The sequence below is a fragment of the Stegastes partitus genome, unplaced genomic scaffold (genome assembly GCF_000690725.1).
Source record: "Stegastes partitus isolate 25-593 unplaced genomic scaffold, Stegastes_partitus-1.0.2 Scaffold51, whole genome shotgun sequence".
Lineage (NCBI taxonomy): Eukaryota > Metazoa > Chordata > Actinopteri > Pomacentridae > Stegastes > Stegastes partitus.
The window spans coordinates 883,708-910,228 of NW_007577782.1; the positions used below are offsets into that span (position 1 = coordinate 883,708).

Below are 26,521 nucleotides of genomic sequence, written 5' to 3' on the forward strand. Positions count from 1 at the left end.
TACACGTTTTTCATTAATTTATTTCATTATTTGCCCAAGACAAGTTACTCATTAGTTGAGACTATACACAAGTATTTTTTCCCATCTTGAGGCCTGAGTATTTGACAAACTCCCTCCATACAGATATCTCCAAGACATTTTTTTCATGTGGTTCAACCTCTGTTAAACACATAAAAGACATCTATCCTCTTTCACAAATTAAGGGGACACACTATCATATGATGGAAAAATGCCTAAAATTCCCACAGAGAAAAATAAAGTTCTTAAAATAATAACATGTTATAAAAAAAAAAAAAAACACAGAGTGACGAGGGGAAAAAAACAACATGATAGTCTTGAAAGTACAATGATGTATAAAATAATTTGCATTTTAAAACTTAAATTTTTAAAAGAAGCACCTTGCACAAGTATTAGGTCTACTTCATGATACAAGACGGCTTGTCAAATGTTGGAAAGCACCCAAGACCAGGACATCTGTAACTCCCTACCAATGTGCACTGATCACCAGTCCCATTCATTCATCTTCACATTTGCTTTGGTCACCTCGTAACTTTAGCTTTCAACTGAAATAGACCAAACCCCTCTGAGCAGCTGGGCTACACGTCAGCTAAATGCAAGAACATTGATATTCAATAGAAAAATATATTGCACTACTCTTTCCTCAACTGAAATGCCTGGGTATAGGATTTAAAATCTATCATGTTTGATTATCATTTAAAGGCCTTCTAAGAGACTAATCTTTTCAAGTGTGTTACATTAGGACATAGGATGGAATCCTTACATAACAAGGACAATTTTTGCATCAATAATTTGATGGTACAGAGAGATAACAGATCAGAAAACAGTGACAGTATGATGAATCACAAACAAACAGTGGTTTTCTTCAGCCTTGAATAATCCATGCAGTCAATAGGGTTTGATACATAGGACTAATATAATGACATCCATTTTAAATGGGTTAAAATAGGTGGTAAACAAAAAGTCAGGCACACAATCACAGGGTAAACAGTGTACACATCTACAATTTTGGTTTGTTAGGAACTCAGCTGACTAAACCGCCAATTGTAATTAAAAAATTATTAACTGAAAAGAGAAACACAGACATAAAACTAAAAGGAGAGGTTGAAAAGTAAACAAACAAACAAAAAAAAGAGCATGAAACACTCTCCAGGCTGCCTTTTACTGCAATCAAGCAGCCAATCTCTCACTGCATCAGCATAACATTCGGTCACAACTTGTATCAGGCATAAAAATCTTTTCCTACAAGTGAAAAATACAAGATATCTTACAGTAAAATTGTCAGCCTGGAAAGAAACAAACCTCATCACAGCCAGTGTGTGGGAATAAGTTTGACTGAAGCTGCTTTTGTAAGCGAAACAAAAATAACCGATGGGTGTGATGTTGAGAATTTTCATTCATATTTTCCTTCCAACTCTAAAACCTTTCCCAGCTGTGTCATAACCAAACAGGAAAATGACCCCAAACCTTGTAGAGTGAGTGTCCGACATATTACTCATATTTACATACGGAGAGTAATGACGTTTCTCTGAAAAGGGAGTGAAGGGTTGACGGAGGCACTGTGCCATGTCTTTGTGTGATTATCATTGGCTGTGGGGGGGTGGGAGGATCTTAGTCTCGGATGGAAGGGGAAGGTGAGGGAGGGTCCCTCTTTTTAAAAAAACAAACAAATAAAACGTTGCACCAGTCCGGCCTCCAAACGCCACTCGAGTTCATTCTGGCTAACTGTGTCCGCAGATCATCTTGGAGCAGACTGTGATTGCGTTGCCATGACAACCCCTCCAGGCTGGCCGGATCCCATGCCTGCCAGGACCGACATGGCCACCGCCTCTGCAGCGCGGACGCTCAGCCCGTTGATGGTGGCCCCTGGACTTGGGGCCGAGGCGGGTGGTGACGGCCCGTGCTGAATAACTGCCGCTGGGGAGCCGATGGGTTCAGTGGAAGCGTCCCTGGAGGTTTCTTCTCCTCCTGCAGCTAGAGACAGAGAGAGAAACATTCACCCTTAGAGAGGTGAGCGAGTAAAAATAACATATTAGATGGATGATGATAATGGTGGTGATGATGATGATGATGGATGAGTCCTAAATAGTGCAGGAAGCTTGTTGGACAGTTTATGATCTTAAATGTTTACCTAAGAAAGCTGCCTTCTTCTGCATAACAGTGACAGGGCAGTCTTTGTGAGCCAGGAGGAGCTGCTTCAGCTGTGCCACCTCATTCCTCAGTAGGGTTACTTCATTCTGATGGCAACACAAAACACACAGCATACAAGTTATTTGAGGCATGCCCCTTCTTGTCGTATTATCAAGGAAACAGATCTGTGGTTTCTATACACCCTAGAGGAGACTAACCGTCAATGAGACGTTCATGTTTGCCAGATCCTCAGCCTTCTTCTCCAAAGAGTTAACCCACAGCTTTCGTTTTTGTCTGCAGCGTGAGGCGGCTGCCCGGTTTCTTTCCAGAAAACGCTGCCTCCTCTCATCAGGGTCCATCTCTGAGGCTCGCCGCCGGCGGCCCCCTGTTGGCTGAGCAGGGGACACCTGGAGAATAAGGAGAGGGTTAAAGTTGACTGAGTGCGGACACAAATGCAATTCCACTGTAGGTATTGAAATGCATGCTTCCTAAACATGAAACAACTGCATGTGGCGCTCATCACATTTACTGAGATTTTAAAAAGCTACACGTCAGATAATTTTCTGTACGACACTGTTAAACTACAGACTCCAAGACTAACATACTGAATGCAACGCTCACCTGTGACTTCAGTCAATTTCGTAGCAATCATTTAGTGCACACAGTCACTTCTTAGGTATACAGTATATGATTAAGTATCCAAGTGTACATTTTTGTGCACAGAAGCGATGCTGCACAAATTAGTACAATTTATGATGCAGCGACTTCCACCGTCGCTAGAGAGGCCGCGGATGGGTTCTGTCTAATTGTGTGACGCGCTGTCGCTTCCTAAATAACGTACAAATGTCCGATGCATTTCTCTCCTTTTATGAAAAGTGATTAGTGATTCGCAGGCATTACGTAGCACTGGGCAGGATGTAGGCTACAGTAAACTTGTCAAACAAATAAAGACACTATATGTATGCTTCATCTATCAAGCTTAGGGTAGGTCACTCAAGCATGGCAGTCAACAAAAATGACAGCTACCCAGCCCTCTCTCCCCGGCAAAACCACCGCGTGACTGTCAACCCTTTTGACAGCTCAACCTGTCACCAACTATACCCATGTGACCCATGCTTCACATCACCATGACAACTAAAAAAGACAAACTATTGTGATCTACCAGTGATCAGTACTCAAAAGCAACATTTGTGGCTCCTACATATGATAATTTGGGTGCTCTCTTAACACCTTTGATGCTTGAGATCAATAAATGTGTGTGAAATCCAAAGCTGTGGCAAAGAATAACAAAGACTCCAACATGGCTTACAAACCGAGTATTACTTTGGGGAACCATGTACTTGTATACATTCATGCCAAATGTTTTCTTTAAACTGCACTCTGATTACAGATACAATCCCTGTTCAAGCTTATATGGCGTATATATTACTGTACCTGTGGTTGGGCAGGTGACGGTGCATCAGAGTTTTGCGTGGGCTGCTGGCTCTGTTCCTGTCGCTGGGGGACAGCAGGGATGGATCCTGACCCCCCACCAGCTCCATCTTGTGCTCCGGGGCCCTGATGCGTTAGAGCTGCCTTCAGCCGCTACAAAGACACACACAGACAACACTCCATGTAGGTCATATAGTGTTAGGCTCCCAAAAAGAGCTGTCAAAAATTGAGTGTACAAATTTCATCACATGTAATGAAACACAATGTACAGGTCCAGTGTGATTTACTGGAATCCAACAGTGAGGTTGCAGAATATAACCCACTAAATACCCAGGTGTAGCCTTGATGTATTCGTTCCGGACGACTTTTTGTCACCCGGTACGCATAAAAGAGGCGTAACACACAGCTGGAATAAATAAACCATGTCATGAGCACACTCCACAAATTTGTCTATATTATATATATTCACCTAATTTATGCTTCATGACATGGGTACCTGTTAATTAAAAAAAAGAAAAATGTATTAGATCCATACATTCTTGTCACTTAATGCAACACTGCAAACTGAATTGTCAGAGAAAATATACTGTACTGCTACAACAAAACAATGGACAGATGATGCAGCTGTGCCACACGTCACATGTAACTGGACAGCTCCAAGACAAGAATGTCTCATTTTGTTAAATGCCTCTTGTCTAGACTCATGTCTCCTTGTGTCTCCTGCCTCCTCTGCTTGCTTCTCTTTTAGGAGGGACTAAGACATGAGGAGGAAAGGAATCGAGGATGTACAAACTGAGAAATGAGAATAAGGGAGTGCTTTGTGCTCCCACAGAAACATGGCAGTGGAACACGGTGGAGGAGGACACGCTGTGTAGATGTAAAGGGCTCATTTAAAGGTAAAAAAAACAAAACAACACAGTGATTCTTTTCAGGTGATTATACACTAGTGAGAACATAATTATGAACATTATATTCTATTTCTGCTAAAAGCTCTCCTGAGCTAGATTTGAACTTGGAAATAATATTTTTAAATTTAGTTTACGCAATTCGTAGATCAAAAATACAGGACTCCTTAAAATTATTACACTTTGATATTTTAAAAATTGGATTTTAAACCTCACAAGCTCTATTTGTAATTGTTCCACAAATTATATATTTTGTTTTACATTTTAATTACATCATTTATCTGTTGAATATTTACTTTTTTTTTGCAAGTTTGAGTATTTTTCAAGTGACTGTATTTTAATTTACATTATCACTATTTTATCTAGCTAACCATTTTACCTAAAAATGACATTTTAGTGATTTATTTACCACACTGTTGTAATACCTTTTCTCTGTTTGAATATCACTTTGCCGTTTATTTTCCTTTTTGTCTATATCATTTTTATAATTTGGATTGATTAAAAAAAGAGGGTCATCCCTCAATAATATCTTGAGTATAAATAAAGGTCAAAGGAATTGGAAAAAAAAAATCATACACACTGGACCTTTACATGTAGCAGTTTTGCAAATTTAATATGTGAGTTTGCGTAAATGGATGCATTGTTTTCACAGCCTGCAGCCTACAAAATGATGTCAGTATGACTGATGATCTCACCATCTTGGTCTCAGAGTGAAGACTGTACCCAGACGGGGAGGATGAAGCACTGCTTGCCCCTCCAACAGGGGGTCCTGGAATCCCAGGGATGTTAGGCACTGTGTTCACTGGCCTCGCAAGCTGCACATTGCAACAAATAAAGACGCAGAGAGAAAAACAGACAAGAGATGGTAAAATACCATTTTATTTGTTACATTTTTTTTCCCCCAAATCTGAAAATAACTTACAGATATAACTGAGGTCATCTGCACAGGACTGGGCAGGAGGGGGACTGTCTGCCCATTAGGAAGGTGCCTCACCAGTGGATATGAGCCTGTGGGGGAGCTGTTGACAAGATTACACACTTTTAAATGGATGCGCCTCCATCGCGTTTCCACTGACGAATTGAGGAATTGGGTTGGCAAAGTATTTTACTTTTACAATGAACTCCCTTTAAGGGTCCGTTGTACCTAGCCCACCTCTCAGGGCCAACTTCCATGGCAGGCTATGTACACAAGCTATCATTGTGAGTAGGGCTTGATTTAATCTCTCAAAAGTAGTTCTGATTTAACCTCGCCTGCATAGTTACACCATAAGGAAGAGAATGACTGAGGAGTCAGACCTCAACCTTTAATCATTTGGAAATATAGTCAAAACTCAATTAACCTGCTTGGACATGTGTGGCATGCACATCAGACACTCCTGCAATGTTTGAAAAATGCCAGCAAGTTTTTCTACATTGAGAAGACTGACATATTCCACTCAATTAGAAAAAAACTATAAGACAACTATAAGACAAAATAGTTCTCCCACCTTTGATCGCCAGTGCGAATGGGTGTGACTTTTGGCATGTCTCGTAGTGGAAACATTTTTGTTGTACATTTTCCAAGGCACTTCTTGAGTTTTAATATGTTTTGCATAGAACAGCATCACTAAAAAGAAACAACAGAAACACAGTGTAGTATACCCAAGTTGTCTGTTGGAGGGCGGAGCTTGTGTGATGACAGAAGTTGGAGATGGCAGTGTCGGATGTAGAGGGTCATTGCTCAGGTGAAGGGGAAGAGAACCTGGACGCACAATCGTTGGAGTGGGAGCAGAGCTTGCCACAGGCTTTGTGAGAATTTCCTGTCAACAAAATTTGCCTTCATAAATGAATTATATCTGCATGTATGAAAAGTAAATCTGTGAAGTAGTTTGCTGGCCACTCAGTTTTTTGACATCGCATTGTACCTTGCCTCTTCCCCTCGAGTCCCTGCTGTTGTCCGACATGCTGGACGAGGAGTCGGGACTATCAGGTGGGGAAGAATCAACTTGTAAAGGACCCTCATCCTCATCTTTTACTTCAGAGGGCGTTTGTAATGGTGCAGGCTTAAAGACCCCAAGCACAGACGAGAAGATTAGGGCTTTCAGATCATTGAAAATAACAAAATGTCTAACACTGACAAGATTTTATGTAACAACCAGCAAGTCATTCATTCAATATTCATCCCTTTTTCTCACCGGGTGTTTTGTTCTTTGCTCATCTTCCTGTGCTTTGCAAAACTCCTGTTCGAAGGAGCTGGCCAGCTCATTGAATAAACCAACCTCCTCACAGTTCTTCAGGAAACGTGTGGGTGTGGGAGTCTGGTCTGCCAAAAAAAAAAAGGCATATATTACATTAGTCAACAGCATTATGGGGACAGAAATATCTCAATCCAAACAGACACACAATAGCACACAAATACAGATCCTCAGAGGAGTGACAGTTTTAATACTCAATTCAGCATCATCCAACAAACACTAACAAATGATTCTGCCATTACCTGCGATGATAACTGAGTCTGTTCTGGCAGGACCAAATTTTAAAGTCATTTCATGCTTGTGTTTGTGTACTGACAGGTGGTCTTCATTTGTGAATCTCTGCAAGAGAAAACACAGCCGGTAAGAAAAATATATTAGTCCAGTATTAATGTAAAGAGCATACCACTCAGCATCAGCGTGTTCACTGGGCAGCTGAAAAATGACAACTTATGTATTTATAGCTCATGTGAGATGAATAATAGCACCTGCTTTCTGTACAGATGATCTACAGTGAGGTAGGCCACTACAAAATCAGTGTTATTTGTGCTTGTGCAGCACCTGAACTATAAATTTAGCTAAACTGTATTAAGCTCATGTGATGACAAGAATAAGACGGGCATCTGCTATACGGTTTTTAAAAAAGTGTTAGGCAGATATGCAGTGAGAAATCATACCTGCCCACATCCAGGGGCAGTGCATACAAAGGGTCGATCATCCCCCATCTCAGAAAAATGTTCTGCAAAAGGGATCAAGAAATAGATGATTAGTTACCGTCTTTTATTATTCAATGCACGAGACAATCCCACAGCTGATGCTCAAGTTGCCAAGATAGATAGACTGTCAATGACTGAATAGCACTTAATGTTTCAATATTGTGATTCATCTTTACCAGTGTTTAGACTATTGACGATTGTTCAGGATAAATTAGCTGGCCAGAAAATATTCAGATGTTATCGTCTTTTATTAAGGCATGTTAGTCTGTGTTTTTACTCGTATCAACCTACAGCATCTGTCGGCATATCAACAATACCATGCACCTGTTGAGAACTGCAATCTGTTAGCGCCATTAATTCCATGTGCTCACCTGTCACCAAAAAGCCTGGTAAGGTGGTCATACAAACAAGAGGTTAGGAGGGACACAGGCCGAAGACTGCCGGCCTGTTTGGAGCATTTGCTTTGGACTCGTTCGGGGATAATCGAAGACTAACGTTCAACGATGAGGCAGCAGAGTAGGCTACCACCCAACCTACACTCCAGTGTCAGCAAGCGATTGGCGCTAGCCGCTATCGCTGTCGAAGTCGTTCGGCTATGCAGCTAGCCAAGTGGCTTAGGTTACACACTGTGGACAGGTTAACCTAAAGTACCACTTATTTGGCTAGCTATGACTTTATGAGAGATGGGCCTCAAGATAGCTTACCCTTACCGCTAACCTCACCAAAACATTTGGTTTCCAAAACCTAACAGACGTGTCATTGTAACGAACGTGGGCGCTTATATCGTGGAAACTAATTACAAATGACGGTCGACCAGATACGCATCGTAAAGCGGTTATTTTAGTGTAGCTGCCAGTCACACCACAGCTAGCTAAGCTCATGCTAAGTGCTAATCGAAGCTTCGTTAGCTGTGAGTTTATGCAGGTCCGCCAAGTTAGTAGCTAGCGTTAGCATGCTAATGCTAAAGGGAGCCGTGCTCAGAAACTGAGCTCCGATCGCATGAACGCGTCGCATGCTTCATGGGCATTGGCAATATAATTCACAGAGCATTAAAATTAACATTATTTGATCCGAAATATGCTGAAACTCACCCGACGTTTAAACTGCCTCTGCACTCCCCCCTCCCTGCTCCGGACAGCGTTGCTGTGCTGCTGCTGCCTGACTGTTGTTGACACTCTGACACTTCCATTAGCGAAACATCGCGAGAATTGCAACTTGGCACTGTATTACGTAACAGGGTTGATCTGAGGGAAAACGTAAACATCGTACTGGATCCATTGATATTGTCTGAACCTTTACATGTCCGCCAACTTCTACTACATCATCTCTGACTCAAGTTTTTGCAAATGGCCCTCCGCTGTGCTAGTGTTACCCACCAATGAAATCTCCTGAAGATTGTAATCCAAATGTGCCAACTGCAGTTACATAATGTTTAAGGTTATTTCCGGATGTTAACTTGGCAGATGTCATGTAAAAATCCGTTAACAAATCCTTTCTCGTGCAGTGTGGCAGGTTACTGGCAACATGTGCCAAGTTTAAATAGAAGAAAATCAGGTCACTCATCTTAAATGTCTTATTAAACAAATTAATAATACCAATCAATTCAAAAGCACATACAAAAAACATCTATTCAATAGGCATAAGGAGGAAGATAAGTTGCATGAACACTGTTATTACTTATATAAAATATAAATCTTGAAAATATATCTATAGTTGTAGTATACCTCCATAGCTGTTATTTGTTAATGATTAATTAATAATGTTATCTCATATATCCTAATGAGGGTGACTAAATATTGTTATATATAATATTGTTTATTGTGTGTTAAATCCATTACGGAAAAATATGTGTATTTATGTGTGTGTATGTAGGCCTATACATATATTTATGTAGTGTACTGTTGTGATATATTTATATTGATAACATACATTTGTATAACAATCTATTAGCAAATGACACATTCATTATAAAGGAACTGATTATGTATATGGTACAATTATACTGTATATCAGGGCGGTTAATTGCATATTTTATTTTAAATCCATTTATTATATATTGGAACATGTAATATGATGATGAATCATAGGGTGATAAATGGGTGGCAGTTAAGTTTATACTTCTTTCTGCACCTTTTGGAACTCATGTTTGTACATTTTTCCCCTTGTTTTTTATTTTGCTTTTAATTTTGTTTCTGTTTGAAATAAATATTTCATTCATTCATTGTCAGCTGCTATATTTAAAAAACTGTTACAACAGATTTAATAACGTGTTGTGCACACATACATAAAATCCAAGACGTAAATGTTTAAAAATATATTTTTATTTTAATACATCAGGCTCAGTAATAAAATATTCACTTGGTAAACCAGTGTGCACTTGGTTGATAAAAATTGCAGTCTCAAATATGATAGTGAGTTATGAACAGGATTCTAAAACAAGATTTAATTTGCACTGGCAAGCCAACAACATAAAATGTATGATAGATGCATAATTGACAAACATACCGACTCCAGCTGCGTCTACAATAAACTGAGATTTACACTGGACAAAATGTAGTGTCCACATGTGTCTGATACATGTTAACCACCAACTTTTAAGTCTTTGATATTGCAAATGTATGTACTCAAAATTCTTGGACTTTATACTCAAATGAAACACTGCTAAGGCACTGGAGATTTGGGCTGAGATAATCATTCAGTGTAGTCTGAAGCAGAAGCAACATCTTTGTTTTGCACATAGTTTACACGGTCAAAATTTAACTACTGGTTACAAGACAGCAAATACTGTACACTGCAGTAACTCCCTACAAGCAGAGGACTTAAAACACTTATTGAAGGTAAAAAGTTTTATCCCACTAAGAAAGTGATTCATTATCTTTGCTTATATGCAACACCTCAAGCTACAGAGATGAAATGAAAACGTTTTACCAACCCCAACGTATGCAGTTCTGGCCATACAATATATGCATTTTGCTACAAGGAAAATGTACTAAAAGTCTTTTCAAACAATTGCAGCTCCGCAAAAATATTAAGAGATTGTTTGACATTGTCCATCAAATGAAATATACTTGTATATTTACATGTCTAAATTCTGTAATGATTAAAAGTCTTACGATCAATAGGATAGTGGATTTCTCTACAGGTATGGGTATGCTGTGCTCACTAATGAGCCTCAAGTTGCAGTACAGATCCATATCTAACTCTGTAGTTAATAACTAAACATTTTTTCTCAGATCAGTCTACCAATATACAAATATTACAAACCACTAAAAACCATAAAGTGAGAAAAATAAGTGACAGAAAATGAGAAGATATTGCCTACTGCTGTAGACACATACATTAGAACAAGTATATGGACAAACCCGATCAAAACTAAATTACCAATTTATACACATCGACTGTGCTACATACTGTATACACATTTACAAAATCAAGTTCAAAAGTGGTTTTAGTTCCCCAAACTACAATCAGTTTCACCACATTAATGGAGGACACCATCCAACCTTCAAGCTGCTACCTCAATCAAGCAGTAAAAACATTCTATTGAGGAGAAAAAAACACTTCTCCTGCTCTAGGTCCCTCAGTTCATCCATTATAATTTAGCATTATAGATGCTTGTACTTCTGATTCTCCAGATAAGCTGTTCTGCTCTAAAACAGGTTCAAAACTGGAAATACGGAACGATCCATATCCTGTGTCACCATGACTAGTGGGCAGTCCTCAAAACTTAATCTACTGTTGTCTGTGCACCACGAGTTACCATGCTAAACAGGATCACTTTTAACTAGTCACACCTAAACATTAGCTTTGTTATAGTCAGCAGACTAACCCTATAACCTTGCTTTGAGAGACAGGCGCTGAATTCTTGTTTTCAGCCTCTGTACACCCCACCCCCCTCTCAGAAAACATGCTTCTGCTTACTTAGAATAACCCGCAGCAATAGTCAGCTATTTGGCCAGTGATTCATGCTCCATCAACAGAGTCAATCATGCAAAAATGACACAAGCAGAACAAGTACAGTGATACTCTAGGACTGTTTTTTTTTTTTTTTCAAATATTAGCAGTAGTAATATAATATTTGCATTACAGACAATTACTGCCAAATACAACTAACACTAAATAAGGATTATAAGTAAATTGCACCATTTTCCAAATTATTCGCTCACATTATTGTAAGAACGAGATTCCAAAACCACGAGCAAATGTTCTGTCACTGCTTCTTGCTAATCTTCCAAAGGTTTCTATAATTCTGCCATGTATTCAACATGTTCCACCTCATAAATAGTTTGATTATTTGATTTAAATGCGAAACAACTTTGATTAAAAGCTTAAGATGGATTACATGCAAACGACCACTTTGAAAAAAATCAAATGTGCCTTTTTGTCATTTCCCATATCGGTAAAGTTTGCAAGATTACTCATATTTTACAAAATAAAATACTTAAAAAAAAAAGAAAAAAAAAGATACAAGACAAACCTCCACTTGCTCAAACACATACACATGTAGCTACACTGAAGAACAGCCCGTTTATGGGGCCAACTCTTAATATCATCATATTACTTTAAGATAGGTATGTTTTATCACCCTAAAGTCTGCACCTTTGTTTGCAGACAAAGCAATGTCCTGAAAGGAATACTTATTTACAGCCAATCCAAATTATTTCAGTTCTTTACCAAAGTTGATTCTTTGACAAAGTCTGTCAAATTAAATATATTTATCTGTCTATTTACATGCGTGTATGTATATACATATATTTACAGAGTTCATATTTCTATTTTAGTTGATGTTTTAAAGGGTTCTTTTTCTTTAGCTATTTTGGTGAACTTGGAGGAATGTTTTGTTCCTTGCCACTGCGTCTGGCTCCTCGCTGTGGGGAAAATCTTTTGCCAGTATTCAGGCCTCTCTGATGCTCCCGGATCTTCAGCCCTGGACCTCCGACTCTGCCTTGGCCAGCTGTCCCTCTGAAGGAGCGCAATGGTTGCCGAGGAGGCCTTTTATCTCCTGGTTTGTCTGATGTTCGTCTTGAGTTGGGCCGAGGCTCCTCCACCCTGTTGACCTTGAGCTCTTGCAAGGGCTGGCTGGCAGAGGAAGAAGGAGGGGAGGGAGAGGGTACCGGTGCTGGCGGTGGGTCCTTGGCCAGCCTCTGGCACACCTCTGCATAGCTGAGCTTTCTTGGTCCCTGGTTAGAGAATAATGGGGTTGAATGTAAAAACTGAGATGTAAAAAAAAAATAGGATCAAGAAACAAAAATTGGCCACATGACAAATTATTTCCACTTGAAGACAATATGACACAAAATATCTTTTGACAAATACTGAATTGACCACAAAAAAAAGGCGTGGTATTTACAACAACTGCTGCAGTTGAAACTATGACAGAGGAGCAAGCTGTAAACGTATCATAGTGTTTTGTTAAACCTCCAGGCAATGCATATTTGATATCAAGAAAGGTATTATTTCAATTTGTTTAAGTTCATACTAATACCTCAGTGGGTCTGTAATTTGCTAAAATTCACCATCTAAAGGGATCCTGAAATTACCTCTGAATCAATAGGGAGCTGTGAACTGATGTTATAATGACCTAATGTGGTACTCCAGATTGGGAAAGCATGTCGTACCTGTTCTGATGTTGGACTAGGGGGAGATGGTGAGGGTGCTTCTGCAGCAACAGCCTGGCTGCAGGTGGGCGGGGAAGGTTCTGAAGTTGTTGGAGAGAGAACTTGTGTGGACGAGGAGGTTTTTTCCTCTGAAACATGTGGTTCCGTTTTATCTTCTTCCTTAGCTGGAGGAGAAGCACTAAATTTAAAAAGAAAGAGATGAGTCATTTAAGGTGTACACACATTTGTTACTCACTCACATTTTATTAGCTTGACTTGAACATTACCTTGAGATTGGCTGGAGTTCTGATTGTGGCACCGAAGCAGCAGGTTTAGCAGCCGTGGTCACAGACTCAGGTTTGTTGACTGGATCTTCTGAGACGTTTGTGTTTCGGGTCAAGTTCACCTCTCGGCTCACAGACTAAAATAATTAAGAAGTTTCATGTGCATTTATGTTTTGTCACTTAAATTTTACGTTAAAGAGTGGAAAGCATCATAGAGAGCAAGATATTCACCTTGGCTGTCACCTTTAATCCACGCACAACATCAGAGAGGCGCACCTCTGTCACAGTTTCTTCCTGCATGCTGACTACTGATCCTGGCAAAGGAGGGAAATTGGTAGCTGCCAAGTCAAATTTTGGAGGTGGTGCCTTGGCTTCCATCACAGACCTCTGCATTAAAGTATATATAAAAAAGAAAAAGTGAAACGACTGAGATAAAAATTGCTATAAAAACACTGTATTGGCAGCTAACTTTTTTTTTTTTTTTTTTTTAAAGAAACAAGATACCCTCAGGGTAAAATGAAGAAATGTGCTGACCGTTGTATGCTCATCTTCTCTTTTCCTCCGCATGCCTCTATGGCTGCTTCTCCTAAAATAAAGACACATTTAGATTGAGAAGTTTTGCATAGGAAAAGTAAAATTTGTATAAACGGACACACAGGCACACAGGCACACAGACACACAGACACACAGACACACAGACACACAGACACAAAGAAGGAAATGGCTTGTATTTCTCCTGAACTGCATGAAAGCCAAAAAACATGTTTGACTTCGTAGCCATTTCCTCAAACAGTGTAAAGTCTAAACAAACGACTGTGACAGCACAAGTAGCACAGACACAACCCTCATTGTGCATAAGCCTGTCACATTTTGGATGGAAACCCATCTTTACAGTGTTAATAAGCAGAATAATATTAACTCACCTTCCTCGTCCAGCCCCGCTCAGATCTCCACTGGGAATAGTGGCCAGTGGAGAATTGTCTTTAAAGTTGTAGGCAGAAGACATTGACTGTGGTGTGGTGGGTGTCCCTGGTGCTTGGAGGGCCTGGGGACTCAAAGGACCAGATGTACCATCCATCAGGGACCCTGGAACCAAAGAAGAAGCGGGCAAATCTCCAGGCCTAGGGTGACCTTTTACATGGTTTCTAGGGAGACACAAAGGACATACAGTATATACATCTATAAATACATTTTGATAGGTTTGTGTAAGTATAAATACAAATAACTAAAAAAGAGCAGTTGAACACATTAAGATGGTAGGTATAAAAAGGTTTGATGATGCAAAAGTGAGACAGTTTAGCAGGACTTGTTCAACATTTTATGTAAATAACATCACACATCAGAGGAAGCTGACTGTTCCTATTGTTAGCAACAAAAAATTATTTCAAGACTGGATAGCACTGCTGGGAATGACAGGTGTATTATGTCATGACTTGCACCTACCGGTTTCTGTTCATGGAACGATGGGCGTTGATCAAGCTGGTGTTTGCTTTGTAGTTCCCCTGACTGCTGTAACCATTCATGAATCCATTGTTAGGAAAAGGCGCCTAGAGTAGAGGGTGACGAAAAGAAATGCAATTACAAAATACAACCTGGAAATGCATATCGCGAATGATCTGAACAACGCATTTGCAAGTGAATAGAGGCTGAGAATATAACACCAACTGCAAGAGACTGTTATGACCTCCTTGATACATTTTAATTTTGCCAGCAGAAAACCTTTTTTTTTGTAAGATGGTTTAAGTGACATTCTGAAAAAGAGGTTCAGCTTCTCACCAGTGGTGTTTCAAAGTAAGGCATGACTGAAGGGTTCCAAGACGGAGACACCACAGGATAAACCGGGTACTGCTGCTGAGGGCTGTACACCTGCTGCATGTAGACCGGAGAGCCAAACTGGGTCTGTGGTTGGGTAGGCTGACTGAAAACACCTGAATCCATGCTGCGGAAGCCATTCTTTCCAAAGAACGTATTTATGGCCTTAATGCGGGCCTTGAATGAAGACAACAGAAGACAATCAGATATGTTTGCTTTGACAGAAGATGCAATACTTTCACTGTGATTGTGAGTAGAATTGCAGCTCTATCTTCTTTTTATCCCCTCAGATCTCATAATCCACGGTCATTAGGCCATAAAACACTGCACCGACTAGGGGAAAGAAGGGGAAGGGATGGGGAGAAAAAGAGGGAATGGGGAGAGTGAAGGAAGATAAGGGAGAGTAGAGATATAGCACAGAAGTAAAGATGCAGATTCACAAAGAGCTACGAAAAGTTTCCTCCTAGCTAGCCACAGTGCATATGGGTCCTTCCAAGCGCGATACTGATCATCACTGGGGTTTAGACAGAACCACTGATACGTCACAGTGTCATTTGTTTAATCAAAACAAAGACATCAGGGCACACAATGTCAAATCAAAGTCCAACTGAAAATGGATTAATAAAATACATAAAATCCAAAAGGTAAATGTCACACTGTGATAAGAAGGGCAATCAAACTGTCTAGAGATATGGGCAAGAGTTTTTACAAATACTAGAGCAGAGACCACTGGATTTCCTCCTTGCTTATCAAGTCTATGTACACACAAATCCCAAGGTCACACCTGAGGCTACAGCTTAGCCAAACAGTCTAACCTGGAGTGTAGTGACACAACAGCAGACACCACATCTAGTCTTGCGTAACACAAAGCTTGGCAGGCTCCGTAGTACAGCCTAATTTATAACCAATAATAAGAAGTGACCCATAAAAGATTACGCACCATGATCGGTTTCTCCTGGAACATTTTCACTTCCTCTCTTAGGTATCTGTAAGCCTGAGGGAAAGCAAATTTCACATTATTGCTCCTTTTTCACTGTGCTGAATTCAGTTGCAGTTTTCATTTTAGTGACTACACCTACAATATGACATTTAACATGGTTAACAGAATCTAATATTATAATAAAACATTCCAGAGTTATCAATTTAAAAATGTAGCACCTACCACCAAGGTCATTTAAGTTACCTTTGCTTTAAATGAAAATCTAATGGAAGAATTGCAAACGATGGCTCCAAATAATAAGCAGGTCTACAGTAAATGTGCTATGTTAACAGAAAATAAATAAAAATAATAAAAAAAGAAGTAATTATCAAAGGATATTAAAATAAAGTATTTAACCATTGATATAACTGAAAACGTACAGTAATGTTGTCTCAGGATCATACAACATTCAATAATTTCCCAGGTCCGGGATAAATAAAGTATTTATTTATTCTATTCTATTCTATTCTATACAACCAGTTGGTTAAAAAATGAGCCCCATGTAGTTATTAATAAGGACACATACCTGCAATGCGTCCATATCTGACTGAAATGTTATGTACCAGTTGCTGTTGTGCGCAAACTCAGCACTTAACACTTTCGGACAGTTTTCACTCTTGAACAGAGCCTCTACTTCCTATGAAAAGGAATGAAAGGAACAAATTATACATTTCTGCATCGGACACGGAACCTATAAATATCTCCCCCTTGAGCCATCCTGCAGGCTCAGTGATAATATGACGTCAATGAGCTACTGTATCCCCAATACAATAAATCAAATTTCTTGAGATATGAGACAATGAGTCACTGTCTACAGCTGACTGGTCAGTAGCCTTTATCAGAGTGAAAGCAAGCGCAATCATGTGGCAGCACCATGCGTGAAGGATTTACTGTACAGGTAGATGAGGGGATGTTGCTGGGAACTGTGCTCTGCATGCAGTGGGAGTTTTCTTTACCTCAACTGGGGTAGTCTCTGGCACTTCTCTTAGAATGATGATGCAGCGACTGTGGTTTGGTCGAACTTTTTCACCAGCATCATCTACTTGCACCATGGGGGAAGCTGTGACAAATCATAGGCAACAAAGGTCATCAATTTTTGAGGGGGGAGGGGAATAAACACCTACATATGTACTGGAACCCTCTTGAAATCCTCATTTATATCATTACTATTATTTGTCAGTCAAGTTTATTTCCAATTTGACTGACAGAGTCAAAAGGTACCCACAATACAAGCAGGCAGTAAAAACTACAGTAACTGAGCAATAGGGGTAGGTGATTTTGCGTCATTGTAAGAGGACAAACTGACACCCTATTTGTGTGATTTTCCACTATTTCTTCAAATGTCCAAGAATCTGTAAAGTTTCACAGGTTTCAAATTTAATTTTCGCAAAATTTCACACATGAAAAGGCCAGACAGAATAGTGAAAAAGATATTACCTTTGAGCTATCACTGTGTTTTGGAATTATACATTTTTACAATTGAGTTGTCAGAGACCATGTTATATAACTGCCAGTCAAAACCAACTGAAATCTCTGGACATTCTTCAGCACTTAAATCCTCACAAACTGTTAAAACTGACCAAAATGTTTGAGACCCTTCAGTCTTTTTGCACATCATGTTAACTGTAGGGGATCTATGCCTCACTGCAACAAATTTAAAGCCGGCACACACTGATTTTTATTAATCTTGTATGTGTTAAGTTGCAGTACATGTTTTAATCTGCCTTCCTGCATGGCCACAAGTCACTTAATGCAACATAAACACTCCACCCATGCTTGCTTTTGACAAAGGACTGTTTCAAAAAGGTTTATTCAAACAAGATGGCTGCACCTTACACGCTGAGAAAAAGATAGAAGGGCAATGTCACTTTGTGCAGCTCTGATGCTGAAGCTCTACTTCTGGCTTTAATAGGGTAAATACATTTATGAATATGCTGCACTTGTATTAACAGACGTGTTCTATATTTCAGTATATTATTGGCTAATAGACTTTACAGATAAAATGCCATATGGCATTAGCCAGTAAAGTCTAATGCTGACCAAACCCTTTTAATTAGTTAAAAATAAATCAAGTGTCAAACATCTCTGGACTTCCTTTGTGTGTAACAGGCTTCAAGATGTAGTGAGCATACACAGGCAGCAATGTGCTCGCCCTCTTCGACCCCTCAGACACAATGGCCAATAAAAAGCACATCAGCAGAAACACAATGGTGACGACATCATGTTGTGAGGCTCTTAACAGTGACACACCACATTCATTTATCACCAGTGGCTGGTGGATCCTGGCACCATCTCCTATGTTGTGAACAGTTTACTAAATGACACTTGCAACAGTATTTTAATGAGCTCTGAGTGAAGCTTTTACTTATTCACCTGGGGCAGGGAATCTCATCTATGTTTTATCTATGTTATAAAAAGTATTAAGTTTAAAACTTTCATTAGTTCATCATCAAGTATTTGTCACAAACGGAGAGAGAAGAGCAGCACTGGTACCTCGCAGTACATCCAGAATAAGGTCCGTGTCAGTGGTAAGAGCTTTGATGTCCTCCATGCAGGCAATGGTCCAGATGGGAACAAACTGATCACTGTCCATTTGAGATATCAGGTACAGGTCCTTAGACAGGTTCTCTCTGTAAACAAAAACAACACTGGACTGAAAGCATTGCTTAAGATGGCTTTGTTCTATACCATTAACTTGAGGCAATGCTAAAAGAATATTTTTCAATACATTTTTTTCATCTATCTTACAGCATTAGAACTCTTATGGAAAACAGGGCTTGATAATGTACATGAACCTTTCTATGTTTTATACATGTAGTTAGCAACTGTGTCTCGATTGAAAAAAAATACCAAGTCCCTTGCAACTATGAAATCAAATAAGTCAATTAAAGTTTTCATTTCTACTGTTGTTCTGGTAGTTGTATTCTCACATACACATGCTCCAACTAAGGTAATAATTCCCATCAGGGTCAGTGTTACAAAATGCATCCAAAAACTTGTTAAAGTTTACTTCCTGAACAAAACACTAGGGAAAAAAAATGTGTAAAAAAAAGACTTTGCACATTGCTACACCACTCACCTAGAAAAGCAGAACTCGAGCCGCTTCTTTAAAGTGTCTCTCAAACTCTCCTCAGTCACTGGTTGTTCCACAGACACATCACTGTCTGCGGTTGATTTGCACTGTGGGTCAAAGACTAAATAGCCCAAGTCAGGCTGGTCAATGTCATTCACCACGCTGGAGGGTACTGGGGCATAGTCAGCAGTGCTGTCCAGATACTCAGTGTCATATCCTTTACCTCCTGAAGAGGGAACGTCTGAGTAACCTAAGGCAGAGAGAGCAAGCAGTGACAAAATGATTGAGAAATAACTGCCATGTTTAAAGAACAGCATTATGCACTCAACAAGCTTTGTCATTCTTTGCAGTGACTGCATGCCCTCGAGGACAAGAGGTACAACAACTTCCTAATATCCTGTGTCTATCTGTAATTACTTTCAAGTTTAGTATACGTAATAAATGTCTATAATAGTCACACATTGCCTCTCTCAATTCTTTAATTCTGAACCAGTGCGGGGAGACAGTGGTTTAGTTTAGATTATTTTTCAATATGAGAAGACAAACTAAGGTTATACAATATCATTGCAGGCAGAACCTGAAAAGCTCATACCTGCAGTCATCTCAGCAGAGGGAGGGTAGGCCTGCAGCCAAGAAGAATCCTCTGTTCCCCCGGGAATGTCACTCTGCTGGGCAGGGATCTCCTGCCACACTTTGGCATTTGGGTTTAGACCTGCTCCCTTTGTGGTAACCTGCATGTTTATCAGAACATACTGTAAGTGATAGAGTACACTTTTGGGTACATACCTTATCTTATCCAGTATGTTACTGGCAAACAACAGTGCAGATACAGCAGGTAAAAGCTGTTTTGATCATCGTTTTTAAAACATAACATGAGAAGAAACTGGTACTTGTTCATAGTTTCTAAAAGTGAAGGAAGGAACTTTAAACACTTATTACATGTCAAGTTGGGTAATCCTTAATCTATAATTATTAAACACACAAGTCAAAAGCCCACTTCTGTATCAGCCTCCCATATGTCAAGATTTCAAAACCAGATAATTAACCTTCTGTCACTTGAAAACTCTGAATAGCTCTTTATGAGAAGGTCAAATTCTGCACAATAAGCACACCGCTCTGGTTTCAGCATACATCAAAACAGCAGCATTAAGGCACCCTCAATGTTCAAAAATGACCGAGCTAAATATACCATAGTCAATCCAATGAATGAAGTCAGTTCTGCCGAGATCCTGTAATCCAGCTTTCCGTTTTTGCAAAGGCATCAGCCCTTCACAGGCATACACACGTAAAACCCAGCTGAACTTTCATTGGCTTCCTCACTGCTCCAACCACACCTCTCCGGCGGTCACATGTAACTGTACATGGCGCAGATCCGCCTCTGAGCTCCAGCGTGACTCGAACAAGGGAGTTTGACCTGTCATCCATTGCGAAACCACGAGTGTGCTTCAGTCATTCATTCTAGTTGCCAATCAGTACGTGAATCTAAAGTCCCCAAAGCCTTTCTGTCTGCTATCAATATGTGGTTCCTGGCAGCAGTTTTGGGTTCACGGCGAAGCAAAGTAGCTTCACTTTGAGGGTCGGGCAGAGCACATGGCGGCGGAGTGCGCATGCATTTCTAAACATGCGTCGATTTGAAAACGCTCTCTCTCCTCCTTACGGTCGCTTAAAAAGAGCTCATTCTGAATATTCGCTATTTTATGGTTAATGGAGTACTAAATAATCCCCATATTGATGTCCTTTTCAAGTTAACGTCCCCGCAGCGCGGCGCCGTGACCTCTATCGGGGAACTCTTCGATAGCCGCTCAGCTACAGTTGTGTAAAAGCTAACATTTAACACAAATCACGTGCCGGCGCTGCTACACGTGTAATGTACCGAGAAAAAATGTACATTTAAAGCAATTTAAAACGGAACGAGATGCCACAATTCCCCCCCTAGTTCAACATGTTCTTAAACACGTGCTAGCAGATTAGTCTTGTTTGGTGGTCGTATGGCCGTAACGTTGCCATATGTTAACTAGCGACAGCACGCTAACTAGCCTGTGTTTACTAGCAGACCAGTTGGAACCGGCCTTACTTTACGATGCTAACCTGAGATAATTTCTTTGACAGGTTGACAGAAAGCGTGATAACTGTCTGCACGGGTGAATAAAAGTCGTGCTTGGAGGGGAAATTAACGCCACCATTAAAGAGTAAAGTTACTACGGCAGCGGAGAAGCAGCGCTACAGCCGGACTCACGATAGCACGAGTGTGTAACCCGAGAAAGGACGCAAACAGGTTGTTGCATGTTAGCTAACGTGCCCGTTTCCAGGCCCAACACTCACCATGCTGATATGTTCCTCAGCTGTATATCCTCTTCAGCTCAAAGAATCGCCCAGTTGGTTTTATTCTCCTGCGAATGCTTTAACTCCTTCTAAAAAAAACAAAACACCGACCGTACTTATTTCGAGTTGCCCGTCCTCGCTTTCTCCGCTTAACTACCGTCTCCCAGCAACTGGCCCGGTGTCTCCAACGACGGGACGTGCTCCAAACTTCGAGGTCTTTTAACTTTATCAACTATTAAGCTGTGTGTTTTTTTTTCTTAAATTAGAAAGTGCTTCCCATTTTACTAAAGATGTTCCGCCACTCAGTTCATCATACTCGGCTTCTCAGCGTTCAACCAGCGTGTGACAGCTGCGTCCTCGGTCGGCCACGGTCCGTCCCAACAGGCTGCACTCCGCCTCCGCCTCCCCGGCAACGGCAAGGCAGCGTAGCAACGACTCTGTGACCTCTGCGAGGAGGAGACCGGGGGAGCAGCCCGGCTGATGCGCTCACAGCGTGGGCGTAGGTTCGTTTCAATGTCGGGCGGGTCTGGGTGTCCTCCTAAGTAATTAATAATTCATTTTACTTACATTTTTTAATATGTTATTTTATATTAATTATTGAAATATAAATGCACACATCCACGGTGGAAATGTCTTTATATTTCTTTTATTTATGTAAAAGAAAACATAATTCAGGCTCCGGTTGACAGCACAAAATAAAACGGAAAATTTTATTATATTTTGCTCAACCTTTATTTATATATATACACTCGGTATATGTTAAGGCATGGAGATTTCATTTACAGTAGGAAAATGTGCAGTGTTACAACAGCTAAGGGAAAGTGCAGATATGTAGGGCCATTAGTAAAATAACTAACTAACTAACTAACTAACTAACTAACTAACTTGACCACCTGCTGCAACACAGGACAGACGGCTAACTAACTAACTAACTAACTAACTAACTAACTAGATAGATAGATAGATAGATAGATAGATAGATAGATAGATAGATAGATAGATAGGAAATATACATAGGTACTGTTAATATTGTACAGTTTTTTTTCAATATGTAGAAATTCCAATATTGCACAAATTCAACTGAATGTGAAAAATAACAATATTGGATAGGATTATTCAACTACTGCATCATGAAAAATTGTGGGTTTTTTTTCTATTTAAAAAAAGTAACTTTCATATATTCTGTATTCATTGCACTTACAGTGAGCTATTATCCATAATCATCAAAACTAGAACAAGGAAGACTTGTAATATTTCACTTTACATGTAGTGAATCTAAAATATATTACATTTGTACTTTCTTAAATAACTGATGGAAAATATAAAACTTTTTTGTGGTGTTCTGTTTTTTTTTTTTTTAGATGCACGAGTATTAATAGGAAAATACTGATATTGCACAGACTGTTCTGTGAGAAGAAAAGTCTGATATTACACACATTTTTGTATATGTAGAAAAACTAATATTGTACAGAGACTTTTTAAACTATATATATTAAAAAAAATTAAACGGCAAAGTTAGTAAATTATTTAAAAGCAATAATTAGGACATTTAAAAACAAATGAATCAACTAATACAAGTGCAGCTGGAAGTAAAATGAGATTGAATTATAAACCTGAGTTGCCCCACAGGATAAAAATGAACCAAGCTTTAGATTGTTCTGAAGGTTATTCCAGGTTACAGGCTGCAGTAAATCTGAATCTGAAGCTCAGTACAAATAGCCAGAAGGTACTCCAGTCATTTGACTGTGCATGGTAAGTGCCCACATTAAAGACAGTGAAGAAGTTTGATAGAAGGTTAAAAAAAACACTAAGGAGCTTATAAATAAATTAAACAGTTTATTTATGCCTTGAAGAGAATGAAGGCCACCCAAGCTTAGCGTACAGCTCATAGTGATGAGCATTTTATTTATCACCAGTAATAAATCTTAATGCAGAGTAATAAAACTGTGTCCAAGGGCTAAAGTAGCCACTGATGCGTTGTGGTGTAAAATGTCACCATAACGCAACGCTGAAAAGTTGCCTCAATAAGCATTTTTCTATGATGCACTGGCAAACATGATTTATTTCTGTTAAAGAAACCAATTTTTGGTTGTAATTTAGTCACAAGTTTGGACACATATTTAAAAAGTAAGCTGCTCATGCAGATTGTCAAACATTTGTATTTTGTGACTCGTTCAGTGCCACTCTAGTAGAGAGGATTAGGTTGTCATAAGCAATGTTTATGATTCTGGTGAAGATAATGCATTTAGTGTTATCTGCATTAAGAATAGTTCATGTTTGCTGAGTGTAACTGGTTATAAAAAACTTAGAATTCCTGTTCTATTTTCCTTTTTTTTTTTTTAAAGACCCCTTTCTTAAGTAAAAAAGGCACGCTCCTGTCACATGTATGTCCTTTGACTTACATGTGACAGGCATTTCTGGAATCAAAAATAAAACAAGGAAGAAGTGACACCTTTTAACTGTCATAATACAGTTCTTCACATGGCCATCTTCTGCTGCCTTCAAAACAACATGCATGGTAGCAGATGTAAAACTTTAGCAGTTAGTAGAATGATCTGAGCTGTAGAAATGTGACCTTGAAATGAACTTTAACTCCACTTAAAATATGTCTGCTGAAGGTTTTGGTTAAACCTCTGAAACAGTGACCTCTGCAGGACACAGCAGCTGAGTTCAGATTAAGGTGGAGCTTCTGGGAATACTGTCAACACTTCCCCACAAAATCTAAACCTACCCTCATGAAAACTGCCATGAAATTGTAACTGACAGCAGGCACTTTGACTATGGCAGGGAAAAACACAGTGAGGCAAATTTCACCTCTCATGTGCAAATGTCTACTTTGATAAAGGTTTATTACAATGCAAAAAAAAAAAAAAAAGCTAACTGGTGTACGCAGTTACCAACAAACTGAGTGAGAATCGGCTGTACACTGTAAAGCCAGGGATTATGCACAACTCCCAAGCTGGGAGTGAACAGGACACGATCTCTGGCAAGGTTTGAAAGTCAACTGACAAAATCAAGTAATAATGATACAAAGGTTTGTTTAGTAGAAGTGTTCAAGCCTCAGAAATTACTCACTTGTGTAGGTTTTTAACAATATGTGTTGTCCATTAAAAGGAAGTTTAAATATATCCCCAACAGCAGTTTTAAAAAAAAAGAGATCTAAATATTAAAGTTTCTCCAGTTCTACAATTTCATGTAGCAGATGCCTTTATCCTACACAACGTACATCTGAGAGTAGATACAACACAAGCAAGGATCTAGTCAGGAGAATACAACTTGGATAAGTGCCATAGAACAAATTCATGTGGGACAGGACCTTGGTGCCTACAGGCAGTGCAGGAACTAATAGGAATTTCTTTTTCTTTTCTTTTTTTTTCTTTTTGCAGTCTGTCAAGTGTAAAGGTGTTCAGTGAAGACCTGGGTTTTAGTCTTAAAGACTGAGAGGGAATCTGCAGATCGAACAGAGTTTGGTAACTCGTTCCACCACCGGGGAACCACAGAGGAGAAGAGTCTAGCTATCGACCTCGGGCCTTGTTGTGGTGATTGTATCAGGCGCTTTTTGTTGGCAAAGCATAGTGAGCAGGAGGAAGTGTAGACAAAACCAGACGTGCTGTTGCATTCTGGATCATCTGCAGAGGTTTGAGCGTGCATGCGGGGAGGGCCTGCCACTAAGGAGTTACAGCAGTTGGTGTGTGATATTTCGAGAGCCTGTACCAGGAGTTGTGCTGCATGTTCAGACAGGAAGGATCTGATCTTCGTGATGTTGCACAGGGCGAATTGACACAGACCGAGCAACAGAGGCCACGTGAGCCTTGAAGGTTAGTTGTCAATCATGACACCCAAGTTTCTGGCAGGTTTTGTGGGTTTGAGTTGGGTTGATTAAATCTGAATGTTGACAACCAGCTTGAAAGATGCAGCGGTTTGATAAGGAAAAAGCTGTATGACAGGTTAATATTACTGTGCATTGAACCTACCTTGACATTTAGTAGAACTGTGTGTTTGTGCTGGAACTGAGGTGCACAGGGGTTTTCTATTCTACTCCATAGTCGTGTCATCACTTAAAAGTTAATCTATATCTGGTAAGCCCCCCCAGGTGATTTCACTTCAGTCTGATCAGATCTATCAACCAAATTGTGGACATTCACTCACTTCATGGAGTTCAGTGACCTCATGTAATTACGGTGTCCACTTTCAACCTGAGAGCTGTCTGGGTCAAAGGCTCATGATCACCTAAACCCATTGACTGGATCACATGCAGCTGCAGTTCAGTCTGAACCAGTTGTGTCCTGTAGAGGTCACTGTCTGTTTAAACCTTCAGCAGACACATGGGTTTAAGAAAAGTAAATTTTTAAGCCAGATTTCTACATATCATTTTATCAACTGCAGAATTTTAAACTAGATTAACACACACTGTCGTTTGGAGGCATCACTATAAAAACTAGCCAAGTAAAGGACTGTATTGTTTGAAATAAATGCATAAAAGAAGCAAGAGACATCTTTCTTGAAGAAAATGCTGTGATTTTTACTGGTAGGCAACAATATCTCTGACAGGTTGGGCCTCTCTTCTTTAACATATCAAACACATGAATGTGCAGACAGTTTTGAACATGAACTATCAAAGTTGTGGGGTTTATAAATTACTTAAAATTAATTAATTTATCATTGATGTGAAAATATGCTTAGCAGTGATAATATTAAATGAGAAAAGTTAATGTCCAAGAGTTATAAATATTTAAAATGCAGAATGCCTGAGAGCCTTACTGCATATTACATTATATTTTGAACTGTCATCTGTGTTCCTTTACATACACATTTCTTGCACTGATGAATGAAAAGGCTTGAATTGGTTCATAAAAATTCACCAGAATTGAGGAAATTGTGTCATGTTCAAAATTTCCAGCAAGAGAATCACTGTTAATGAAATTGGGTTCATCTGTGATTTAACAAGTTGCGATAAGTCAAAATGTGTGCTGGATGAAACGCTAGTAAAAGTGCATCAGCATAAAATAAACTGCCTGAAACA

The 26,521-nt window shown here is 39.6% G+C and overlaps 2 protein-coding genes across 5 annotated transcripts; both read right to left on the reverse strand.

Annotated features, from left to right (window-relative positions):
- On the reverse strand, positions 1-26,521 carry atf7b (activating transcription factor 7b). 3 transcript variants are annotated; one of them, XM_008307019.1, is made up of 13 exons: positions 26,511-26,521; positions 8,523-8,589; positions 7,393-7,454; positions 6,961-7,057; positions 6,659-6,786; positions 6,389-6,526; positions 6,126-6,283; positions 5,407-5,503; positions 5,180-5,299; positions 3,583-3,732; positions 2,367-2,555; positions 2,150-2,255; positions 1-1,992 (listed from the first exon to the last, which is right to left on the reverse strand). In XM_008307019.1, the coding sequence occupies exons 3-13, from the start codon at positions 7,438-7,440 to the stop codon at positions 1,757-1,759; spliced, it is 1,467 nt and encodes a 488-aa protein (XP_008305241.1). In that variant the 5' UTR covers positions 7,441-7,454; positions 8,523-8,589; positions 26,511-26,521; the 3' UTR covers positions 1-1,756. The 3 variants fall into 3 exon arrangements, with proteins under 3 accessions (XP_008305241.1, XP_008305240.1, XP_008305242.1); XM_008307018.1 differs by lacking the exon at positions 26,511-26,521 and having other exon boundaries at positions 8,523-8,745; XM_008307020.1 differs by lacking the exon at positions 26,511-26,521 and having other exon boundaries at positions 1,932-2,019; positions 8,523-8,746.
- larp4ab (La ribonucleoprotein 4Ab) lies at positions 9,731-21,827 on the reverse strand. 2 transcript variants are annotated; one of them, XM_008307017.1, is made up of 15 exons: positions 21,499-21,827; positions 19,769-19,907; positions 19,183-19,426; positions 18,597-18,733; positions 17,060-17,163; positions 16,630-16,740; positions 16,065-16,118; positions 15,089-15,301; positions 14,756-14,859; positions 14,236-14,457; positions 13,847-13,898; positions 13,544-13,699; positions 13,316-13,449; positions 13,050-13,227; positions 9,731-12,611 (listed from the first exon to the last, which is right to left on the reverse strand). In XM_008307017.1, exons 1-15 carry the CDS (start codon positions 21,499-21,501, stop codon positions 12,243-12,245), a joined length of 2,220 nt encoding a protein of 739 aa, XP_008305239.1. In that variant the 5' UTR covers positions 21,502-21,827; the 3' UTR covers positions 9,731-12,242. The 2 variants fall into 2 exon arrangements, with proteins under 2 accessions (XP_008305239.1, XP_008305238.1); XM_008307016.1 differs by lacking the exon at positions 21,499-21,827 and having other exon boundaries at positions 19,769-19,913.

Excerpts from the sequence above, each read along its gene's own strand:
- larp4ab (XM_008307016.1), bottom strand. The coding sequence starts at position 19,913 with ATGCAGGTTACCACAAAGGGAGCAGGTCTAAACCCAAATGCCAAAGTG. Across the intron at positions 18,734-19,182 it reads CTCGAGTTCTGCTTTTCTAG|AGAGAACCTGTCTAAGGACC; the intron begins GTGAGTGGTGTA and ends TTTTGTTTACAG. Across the intron at positions 15,302-16,064 it reads TCCAGGAGAAACCGATCATG|GCCCGCATTAAGGCCATAAA; the intron begins GTGCGTAATCTT and ends TCTTCATTCAAG.
- atf7b (XM_008307019.1), bottom strand. The coding sequence starts at position 7,440 with ATGGGGGATGATCGACCCTTTGTATGCACTGCCCCTGGATGTGGGCAG. Across the intron at positions 6,284-6,388 it reads ACTCGAGGGGAAGAGGCAAG|GAAATTCTCACAAAGCCTGT; the intron begins GTACAATGCGAT and ends TTTTGTTGACAG. Across the intron at positions 5,504-6,125 it reads CCCTCCAACAGACAACTTGG|CTCCCCCACAGGCTCATATC; the intron begins GTATACTACACT and ends TCTTGTCAACAG.